General features: G+C 30.8%; 1 protein-coding gene across 1 annotated transcript; it reads left to right on the forward strand.

Annotated features, from left to right (window-relative positions):
- The first annotated feature begins 1,339 nt into the window (after positions 1 to 1,339).
- Positions 1,340 to 1,830, forward strand: LOC139865832 (uncharacterized). Its single transcript, XM_071853940.1, has one exon. It carries the CDS (start codon positions 1,340 to 1,342, stop codon positions 1,721 to 1,723), a length of 384 nt encoding a protein of 127 aa, XP_071710041.1. The 3' UTR covers positions 1,724 to 1,830.
- Positions 1,831 to 12,173: the final 10,343 nt, after the last annotated feature.

The following is a 12,173-nucleotide window of genomic DNA, read 5'->3' on the forward strand; positions in this document are numbered from 1 at the left end:
AAGACAGGTTGTAATAAACATGGGTGAATAATGCACAAAACTTAAAAATAATATTGCTAGTATATATAATATCGGTGAATATCATATAACGTATTAAGAATATTAAGATTATTAAGAAATATTATACTTTTATATATTATATATTCTTAATAAATTTTCACAAAATACAATGACAACGACATCTTATTCACCAAATGAAAGCGACCGATCAAATATTTTCTTTGCATTTTTTTTTTTTTTAAGTTGATGTTTCAACGGTCATCTTAAAATTTGAAACTTTAAGTATATACTCCGTATGTCATGCGATTACATGTTAGCATAATCTTTTTTTTTTTTTTTTTTTTTTTTTTTGTTGATTTACTTTTATATACAAAAGGAATTTCATAGTTATGTCTTTAGTTTTTTAATTTAGTGATAAAAATTTTGTTGTATTAAGGTATATATAATTTCTCTTATTTTATATAGTTAAGAAAACTAGTGTTTACGCTTAGCTTCATTTCTTGGTCGCACCAATAATTAAAGAATATTATGTAATCAGATTAATAACGTTCAATGCTTCTCAAATTAATCATTCTAAGGGGTTATTTCCAATTCCTTTTTAAAGCAATTTTTTAAAGCAAATGAGAGGATTCGATGCCGAAATTTTTGTTCTAAAAAAAAAAAACATATCAAGGTAACTCGAATAAAAGTAAATGTTTTTATGTTGAGGTAAACTTAAACTACATTTTTTTTTTTTTTTTTTTTTTTTTTGTAAACTTAAACTACATACATTTCCATAAAAGAAAGTTTGAGATAAATAGATAACTAGTGTGATCACATGCTTAATGTAACTATTTTTTTTTCTTCTTGTACTCAATAATCATCAATAAATAAAATAAATGAAAGACTAGAGATTGCAAAATAGAAAGTTAACAAGTTAAACCAAAATAGATGAAAATTAAGCCAAATATAACTTGACATAAAACTAAATTAAATTACTACATTCTATGGATTTCATAAGTTTTATCAAAAATGCCAACATAAATATTTTAAAAGAAAATAATAAAAGTAACTATATACATTAGAAAAGGTCAAACATTTAAACATGACAACAAATAATTACTTGCCTTGATGACCTGTTCTCAAAATTAAATAAACTAAAATATTTAAAATTACAAAAATAAAAATAAAAGTTGCACTCCAATATTATGAAACTCAACATTACAATCTGTCTAGTACCAAGTCTCTTTCACTTCACCTTCTATATATATTCATTAATTTCTTTACACTTTTCATCCATCTAAAACCTCCTCAATCTTCTATCTTTTCTTAACTTTAAATCATACTCAATTTAAAAACAATGGCTTCTTCAACAATGTTCCAGTTGGTCATGATAGTTGCCATTTTTGCAACATCGTGCATAGCTCAATTAGCCCCTGCTGCCACCCCAACAATTTCACCAATTGCTAGCCCAGTTGCACCACCAACTGCATCCCCTGCCCCAACCCCGGTTCATGCCCCGGCTCCTGCCCCAGCTGCCCCAACTCCATCTCCAAAGAGCTCTGGACCATCTCCTTCCCCATCATCACCTGCACCATCTGCACTTTCACCTGGTCCTTCACCAGCACCCAGTGGGCCCACTGCTGATCTTCCTAATGGCTCTTTTGCTGATTCGTGGGTCCACAGAGCTGCTATTGTTGGAACCGCGGTCGTTGGATCGTTCGTTGCTGTTACTATGATGTAAATTAATATGATCAATAGATCATTAAATTCTAAATTCTTCTGTAAATTTGTTTCTATTATTTTGTGCTTTGACATATATTTATTTGTTTCATATTTTAATTGGCTGAATGTTAATCACCTATATTAATATATTAATTTGAATCCATTGAATTTTGATGAAAATGAATATTTGAGTTCCCATTCTTTGAATATATCACTACATGTTTTATGATTAAATTCAGATATATTACTGTGTACCATTTCTTCCTTATCAAAATAATACGGAGTAATATAATATCTTGTAGATAATTCTTCTTATTATTTTAAATAGAGTACATTGTTATCAGTGATAATTAATTTCAATTTCGAATACTCATATGTAAATGTAAATATATATTTAAAACCTAGTATATAGCGAATAAATCTTGTTGTCACAGACTCGCAGTTATATACTGGACAAATTAGAATTATTATTATTTTTTTTTTTAAATAGTAGATTTTCATGAATAACTTACAAAAATAGAAATTCAAAAAATTTTGTTTACACAAATGGTATATCCGAAGTTTCAAACTTCGGATTTGGTAAAACCGAAGTTTGAAACTTCGGTTTTCTCACTTTTTGCAGAACACGGTTGACATGGTCAAAACCGAAGTTTGAAACTTCGGTTTTGATTCTTGAGCAGTTAATCATCGAATTTTTGAAATTTTCTCAATCATCAATTGATCGATTTAAACTTCAATATCACTTGAAACGTTATCATAAACCAGTGATTAACAGAGTACTTGAACAAATTTCATGCAAAAACATCTCCAAATCAAAATTTTGATGAACAACAGCTAGCTACGGTTTCATCTTCATATTAAATTTGATTTTGCAATTTAGATGTTTTTAGACAACAATTTCTTCACAAAACTTACTGAAAATTGATCACTAAACACTCGAGTTTCATAAAAATAGTCTGAATCCAAACATATAACTCGAATTCGATCCAAGATTCAAACAGTTGACTTTTTCAACGAACTTTGACTTCGAAATTCAGATATGATTCTTCAAATTATAAGCTATAACTTTGCAGACACGTTCACGTAAGGATTTAGAACAACTATGCATTTCTAGTTTTTATCAAATCATGCCAGGTAATTCGGAGACCTCAACCGTTTGACTTTTCTCATAGGACTTGATTCGAATTGCTCCAAATCTGTTGATGTAAACTGGAATTGTCCATTGAAGAAGGTTAGGATTAGCATATAGATCGGTGAATCTAAGCTTGATTAATGTTGAGATTCATTAATGAAGATTTTCAAATTTTCAAACTTTGTTGGTCAAAATGAGTCAAAACCGAAGTTTCAAACTTCGGTTTCACCAAATTCGAAGTTTAAAACTTTGGTTTTACCATTTGTGTAAAAAATTATGTTTAATTTCTATTTTTGTAAGGTCTTCTACAAAATCTACTATTTAAAAAAAAAAAAAAAATGGGACAAATTAACTCCTGTTAACAACAAATGAAATGAAACATAAATAAATTATAAATAAAGCTAATTGTTATATCATGAAATCTGATTTTAAAATACAATGCGTGTTCCTCCACTAACTAGTAACTAATCAAATATATAAAATTAAAATGACAGCTTATTGAAGTCGTATCGTTTACTTTTTCCACATGCACGACGTTAAACGAATTTTGCAGCGTTATATAATTCGTAAATTAATTCGAATAAAAAAATCGCAAAAGAAACCCATTCAAGACTTGGCTTTTAAGAGAGGTCCCAACGGCTCGTCCACAGCCCCGCCCACAAGCATAGGCGGATCCAGTATGTTAGGAGGGGGGCGCCCGTCCCCGGTGAATTTGAAATTTTTAATGTAAATTTTTTGGATATTTCGACTTTGCCCCCGGTGGGGAAAAAATTTGCCCCAAAACCTACATTTTTTGCCCCAAAACCTTCAAATTTTGTCCAATATTCTCCAAATTTTACCCCAAAACCTTCAAATTTTGCCCACAAACCTTCAAATTTTGCTCCAAAACCTTCATATTTTGCCAAAAAAAATTGCTACGGTTTTAATTTTTTTTTTTTGCCCCCGATGAAATAAAATCCTGGATCCGCCACTGCCCACAAGCCCGCCCAGGTGGGCGCCGATGGCACCAACCCCGCCCAAGTACCGCCCAGAAACCGCCCAGCTCGTCTCGTCTCTCCCTTCGTCCATTCTGAACATATTTGTGGACGAGAATTTGGTGTATTTTTCCTTTTCTTTTTATTTTTTCTTTTTTTCTTTTTTTCTTTTTTTTTTTTACCAGCCCATTGAAGAAATTGAGAGGATGAGGACGTAAATGGAAGTTGCTCATTGAAGAAATTGAGAGGATGAGGATGTAATAAATAGAGGTTGAAGATAAGCCTATATTTTTTACTGTATTTATCTAATAGTGGGTCAAAAAATTTTGTGGCTTACATTGATTTAAGTAGTACTTTTTTAATATTCTATATTCTATATTATCTTTTAAATAAATATTTAATCAATTAATTTTTAAGTTTGATGTAATTTAATAATAAATAATTATTTACATTAAAATTATATTTATAATATCAGTAATAAATAATAATAAAAGTATTTTTAATTTAGTTAAAATAATTAAAAGTAATGAATTATATCTATGTTTAATTTTAATTATTTAATTTTTAGAAAAAAAGTAATTAAAAAATATGGAAGGTGAGTGTCACTGTTGGGAGTGTTTAGTTCTGGGTTTAGTCCTTGAAAGGAAGTGAGATGAAAGTGCTGATGTGGCGCTGAATGGTTGGCTAGTCCTGAAGGAAGTGTTGTCATGGTTGGGAGCACTCTAATGGTGTACACCCTAATTGTATAGAATAGTTTTTCTTTTAAATTTAAACTAATTAATTAGACACCGACGATATATATATATATATATATATATATATATATATATATATATATATGGTGTACACCCTAATTGTATAGAATAGCTTTTCTTTTAAATTTAAACTAATTAATTAGACACCGACGATGTATATATATATATATATATATATATATATATATATATATATATATATATATATATATATAATGAAGACTTTGATAGAGTTTCATACAAAACACTTTCGAATAGTGTAGTTAAGACAATTTCTTAGAATGGTGTGAGTGGGTTCTTGGTGTGAGTTTTTTTTTATTGTGTGGCGGTGTATGTTAAAATGGGTGTATGTTAAAATGTATATTTATAGTTGTGTGGGTTGAAATATTAGTAAAAGTATGGTGAGGATATTGCAAAATATGATTGATAGAGTAAGTAAAAGAGAAAAAAAAAATTATAATATAATATATTAATATTACCGAGGCATTGTTTGGGTGATATAAGTTATGAGTTGAAACTGAGTCTTAGTTGGCGCATATTCGAATTTAGATGAGGTTTTTTCAAAGATTCTGTTGTGGTGTATGTTGAAATGTATAGTAATAGTGGCATGGGTTGAAATATGAGTAAAAGTATGGTGAGGATATGACAAAATATGATTGATAGAGTGAGTAAAAGAGAAGAAAATTAATATAATATATTAAGGAGTAATAATAAAAGTAATCAACCAATAACAATTTATATTATCGAGGCATTGTTTGAGTGATATAAGATCTGGGTTGGATTTAAGTCCTAGTTTGCGCAAATTCGAATCTAGAGGGAGGTTTTTTGAAATATTCTGTTGTGGTGAATAAAGTTGTATGCCCTAAGCCACTCGGTTTAATCCAAAGCACATTGGGTACCCAATGCGACGATGATGTGTGAAGGGTTTCCTCCTAACGCTTGTATAGGTGACATATGAGAGTATTCAATGTCGAAATAGTTGTTAAAAAAACTAGTAACAATTTCTCTTTCAAATTGTCAATCGTGACTTTCACCGTGAAAAACTCACCTATGCACCATCCCAAATCTAAACCCACGTCCCGAAACACCATTTCAGGTGTGACTTTTAGTGCCACATAGGAAAATCACGACGTGGCTATATAACGTAAGCTATGGTATATAGTACTAAATTGCATTATACATATACTATTAGTGTGGAGTTTAGTGTCATTTTGTTTTGATTCAATTGTCTTTTATTACCTAAACCACATCATCATTTGCAAATGTTTGTGTGACTTTTTTTTTATAACATGACGATGGTTAGTTTTTTTATTAACATGTTCTTTTACATCTACATCTTTATTAAATTATATATATATATATATATATATATATATATATATATATATATATATATATATATATATATATATATATATATATATATATATATTTCTCTTACTTTTATTTTGTAAACTCTGCCCTCTTGTTCTAATTTAAAAATTTAGTTTCACTTTTAGGATTATTCAAATTAATACTTCACTTTTAAATAGATAGCACTTTCTTGGGCGAATAGGGCGATTCATCGCCGTCTTCGTTGCTACTGCTCTTCAATTGTTATGATCAATCAAAAATGTGCCTACTGCTCTTCTGGTTATGGGTAAATCATCGGGAGGGGTTAAGAAAACTGCTACAAAACCGCCTGCTAGGGTTTTACGAAGCCATACTATCGATGGGAATGAATGGGGTTCTGATGGCGATTCGGATGGTGCTAGTACAAGAAGTAATACTCGGAATCCAATTGATACGCAGATTAATGATTCGGTTGGCAATCCACCTATTGATTCGCAGAACAGAGCCTCGATTGGTGATTGTGACAAAACCGCTGATGTGCAGGTTAAGGTTACGGCTGTTGTAATTGAGCCACCTACTGATTCGTTGGTTAAGGATATGACCGGAGAACAACAGGAAGATGATAAAGTCACAACCCACACAGATTCGTCAGATGAGGAGGATGATCTGTGAACCAAGTTTAATAAGGACTTCCCTGATTTATCTTTGTTAACTGATATTCATGTTCAGAAGGTTTCCAATCCTATTGTTAATCCTATGGACGATGGAAAATTGACTAAGGGACAGGAGACACAAGATAATGGGTTAAAGCAGATTCCATCTTATTTATCTAAATTGAATGGTAAGAATGTGGACCAAAAAGTTAATTTTCGATATGTCGCTAGTGCATGTAACTTGGAAGATGATGTTGATGTTGAAATCCCAATAGAATCGGTTATTGAGGTTAATGAACGTTACAACAATACGCTTTATGGTTATTTTCTTGGCAAAAGAGTAGCGTACCCGGTTGTTAAGAATTATGTTACAAATGTTTGGCGTAAGTTTGGTCTTGAAAAAGTGATGATGAATGCTAAGGGTTTCTTCTTTTTCAAGTTCGATACTGAGAGTGGCATGAACAATGTTCTAGAAGGAGGTCCATGGATCATTCGAAACATTTAGGTCACGTCATTACATTAATCCATGTAATTAAGTTTAAGTTTACACCACGGTGTTACGTTATCACAAAACATTATTTATACAAAAGTCCACATCAGAGTTGGGTTGTCAAACATGTCTTCTGCAACAACACCCATCCTGACTAGCAGTACCTAAACCTGCAAGGGGAGAATATGTGGGGGATTAGCGCACCTCTAAGTGAATGGAATCTATCTAACAGATATAGCTTAAGTCACACACAAGCTATATACTAACAACAACACATGCTAACTACCAACTAGCATACAATAAGACAATACGAGGATCGGCGGCTTGTACGAGCACACGACTCCTAGCTGATCGGACTTGAGTCTACCGATAGTCCCTGCTACTCAATTCGCAGTATAGTTATCCAGATGCAGGTGATGCATCGTTCACACTATACTCCACAATTAGTAGCCTATGGACCCAACCTCCCCTAGGCACGGTTGACCTCATATGGACTATAACCTCTCCTAGGCACGGTTTTGAGTCCCCAGTCTCCCTAGGCCCGACTGGTGCCATTCACACAGTGTACACATAAATCACATACAACATCAGACATACTATATTATTCTAACATGGCAATTTCTACACTATGTATGGTAAAAGAGTCAACCACAGTAGCATGATATGCTACTTAAACTCTATCCGGAGATAGACCCACTCACCAATTACCAGCAACTGCTCAGTTATTATTTCTGAGCTTCCTCCTTGTCCTTATAACCTGAGAACAACACAAACAAAGTTAATATACATATCCAATAAATAATATAATCATTTCATACGATTAACTAGGTCATAACACCATATATTCATAATTTTATGAGTCTACATCATGACTTTATTCAATAATGGCATACAGGTGCGTGCAAAACACGACATACACACTAAAACTCCTTTTCCGGCCTAAAAACAGTTTGATCTAGTTTCTTAAAAGTTCACCATTGAAAAGTATTCTTTATTACGATTCTAACGATAGTTTATTCATCAAAAACGGAGTTACGTTTTGAAAGTTACGCCCGTTTCAATTTCATAAAAGGTACTGTAGCAAATAGTGGCACTGTAGCAACTCGGCTACGGTAGCAAATAGTGACACTGTAGCAACTCGGGCACTGTAGCAAATAGTGACACTGTAGCAACTCGGGCACTGTAGAAAATAGTGACACTGTAGCAATTCGGTACTGTAGCAAAATACTGTAGCAAACTGGGTTTCGAACTACTTCGCTGATTTTGAGCATTTTTCCCCCAAAACTCGATTTTTGAGTGTTTTTGATCAGTTTTTAAGCACATGAAAGCTAGTAAACATATATATAAGCTATTTCTAACAATAATTAACACTTACAAACATAATTCATCAAGATTCAAGCATCATAACTCACTTTTTAATCAAGAACATAAAAACCCAATTTCTATGAATTAAAGCACGAATTCAAGTAAATAAACCTGGATAAATGCTTACAATGGTGCAAGAAATAAGTCTCTTAAGTTTATTGATTCAATTCCACACTTGAATCAAGTTAGGGTTTGCTTAGAGAGTGAAAGTTAGGTACGGGTGTTCTTGATTTAATTTGGGAAAATGAGGAGAAGTATCCAGATACAAACACATAAATGGATTATAAACCCATACCTCGTATCACACGGGTATTTATCAGTTATCTGAATTCTTTAGTATTTCGTTAGGCGGCCCTAACGGAGTCCAAATTAAACAAACCAACCTGTTCTGGGACCCTTGTCACAAACTGGTCACAACACAATTATAATAAAACACTAATAGAATAATTAAAATAAAAGCACTTAAGACTAAGCACAAACCCTGAGGGCAAAATAGGCAACTTACAACTAGCCCATGTTTCAGTCTGTTAGAAATCCACCCCCTTAAGAAGATTTCGTCCTCGGAATCTGGTCTTGGTCAAACAAATGAGGGTGGCGTTTTCTCATCAACTCTTCCGTTTCCCACGTAAGATTAGAACCCAAACTGTGTTTCCACTCAATCAACGCCATCGGAATCTCTTTCTTTCTCAGCTTAGTCACCTTTTGGTCAACCACACGGACCGGTTCTTCCACTAATTTCTTATTCAAATCGACCCTTAAATCTTCTAAAGGAAGAAGTTGTGTTTCATCACCGACTTTACACTTACGAAGATAACATACGTTGAATGTATTATGAATACCAGCTAACTCTGGCAGAAGATCTAACACCACAGGCTGATCATTCAACACTTCACTGATCGGAAATGGACCAATAAAACTCGATGCTAACTTACCACGTTTATCGAATCTGATAACCCTTTTCTACGGCGAAACTTTCAGATATACTCATTCACCTACATTAAAGGTTACCGAACGTCTACGCGGATCAGCATACATTTTCTGCCTGTCTCTAGCGGCTTTCAACTTTTCTCGAGCAATTGCAACTTTTTCGGCTGTCATTTGAACAATTTCGGAACCTGCAAACGGTTTCTCCCCAGCTTCTAACCAACAAGTCAGAGTTCTGCAACGACGACCGTATAACATTTCATAGGGCGGCATCCCTATACTCGAATGATATGAATTATTATACGCGAATTCGACCAACGGCAAATGTGTATCCCACGAACCACCGTATTCTAACACACAAGCCCTTAACATATCCTCCAAAGTCTGTACCGTTCTTTCACTCTGACCGTCTGTCTGAGGATGATAAGCTGTACTTAAATTCACACGTGTACCTAAATTCTGTTGAAGAATATTCCAAAAATTCGGCACAAATCTGGAATCTCTGTCTGAAACGATCGATAATGGCACACCATGACGACTAACTATTTCTTTCACATACAATTTGTGATGACCCGGGAAATTTCGACCAAATTTAAACTTTAATCTTTATATGTTCCCGACATGATAAGCAAAATTTGTAATGTTAAGTCTCGAAAGTTTTGAAATCTATATTCATGTAATCGATTACCCTTTGACTATGCTCAACGATTCACGAACAACTATTTGTAAATAAATATGTAAATACATATGTGGATATAAAAATAAATATAAGTATATATAATATTTTGAATTTATAAAGTATACTTTAATTAATTGAAACTTAAAAATGTAAAAATAACAATTAGAATAAATAAGTTACTATTAATGTATATAAATATATATGTTGCTATAAAAAATATACAATAGAAATAAATATTATATGTTCAGTAAAAGTCAGCACATAATATAATATTACATAAATCAATAAATGATAATAAATTAAATTACGAGTTTGAATATAATTGATTACCCTTAAATTCATCATTTTTATTATTGATAATGCTAATATCAATATTTGTACTAGTAACATTATTATTTAATATATATATATATATATATATATATATATATATATATATATATATATATATATATATATATATATATATATATATAAGATTTGGGTTGTATTAGTATTATTATTAAGGTTATTATTATCATTAATAATATTAATATTTTTATAACTAGTATTATTATTTCTATCATTAATAAGATTATTATTGTCATTATTATTAATTAAATTTATTAAAAATTGCATTATTGTTAGTATTAATATTATCATTATTTATTATCTATCGTTACTAGCCTTTTTACCAATAATTTTATTATTTTATTATTAATAATATTAACACACTTATAATTATAATTATCTAGATTTATGAATTACATACATATAAACAGATATATACATACAGGTCTATATAAATACTTATATAAATACAAAATACAATCATATATATATATATATATATATATATATATATATATATATATATATATATATATATATAAACATATACAGATATATGGATATATAAATGACTAATATATATAAATTTAAATACAAATAATTATGTATTTCAATTCCAAATGAATTCAAACTGTTGCTGATGGATTCTTACGCCTCCCAGGTTGTACAACTTGAATTTTAAATATCAAATAGGGTTAAAAAAAAAAGAAATCAGTTGCTATCTGTTCAGGCTTTATTTTTTTTTAATATATATTTCTGTCCTTTGATAAATCTGTCGACAACTTTTTAGCAACAAAACAAACCTTAATTGATTTGTTTAGCTGTAACGAAATCGCCTAATATCTGTATAATCATCAAACAACGGAATGGGAAGGAAAAACAGAAAAAAAAATAAAGGCCTACAGCTCGTTCCTCTCTGCTTCAATTCAATTCACCAAATATCCAAATTCGAATGATATTTTAAAATCTTTAAATGAGGTTTTGTTAGGATTGGTCTATGTAAACTAACTGCAAAGTTTCAAATCTCAAATCTTTTTATTGAGTACGAATTTTAGAGCCAAAGTTAATTATCCAAAAGTCAAAGATTTCGTTCATAGGAAAATTCGGTTTCAGTGTTTTGTTTCTGGTTAAATTAAGGTTTTGCAAAGTTTCTATTAATGATTTAACACCTTTTTCATGTTTAAGTCTTAGTATATAAGTGGCTAGATTTTAAAAAGGTGAATCGAGTTCATGATGGAAGAAACCGCTGCTGTTTGCTTATTCTTCTGTTATTTTTTTTTTTGTTAAACCAAGTCGTCAATCTATAAATCGTCTTTGCTTAGTTTATCAATCATAAAATCAAATCATTAACTCATTAGTAAGATGATTTGTGAGATTCTGTCGATTAATAAGTTGAAGAAGAAGATGAAAATAGAATTAGATAAATATACGGGTTATATATTATTGGGTTTGAGTTATATCAGAAAAATGAGGTCAGTCGAGTGGTAGAGTGTTAACGGGTGGGCAGGAGGTCTCAGGTTTGATCCTGACTGTTGTCAATTCTTTTTAGTCCGAATTTCTTTAAGGTATAACTCCCAATTTTTATTATTATTATTATTATTATTATTATTATTATTATTATTATTATTATTATTATTATTATTATTATTATTATTATTATTATTATTATTATTATTATTATTATTATTGTTATTGTTATTAATTATTAATGTCATTATTATCCAAGTATTATTGTTATTAGTATTATTATTAGAATTAGGATTAACAAAATAAGTATTATTAAGTATCAAATATATATATATATTTTTTGTTTATTATTATTATTATTATTATTA

Source organism: Rutidosis leptorrhynchoides, chromosome 9 (assembly GCF_046630445.1).
Source record: "Rutidosis leptorrhynchoides isolate AG116_Rl617_1_P2 chromosome 9, CSIRO_AGI_Rlap_v1, whole genome shotgun sequence".
Lineage (NCBI taxonomy): Eukaryota > Viridiplantae > Streptophyta > Magnoliopsida > Asterales > Asteraceae > Rutidosis > Rutidosis leptorrhynchoides.

Bases quoted from the DNA above. Each gene is read 5' to 3' on its own strand.
- LOC139865832 (XM_071853940.1), top strand. From the start codon at position 1,340: ATGGCTTCTTCAACAATGTTCCAGTTGGTCATGATAGTTGCCATTTTT.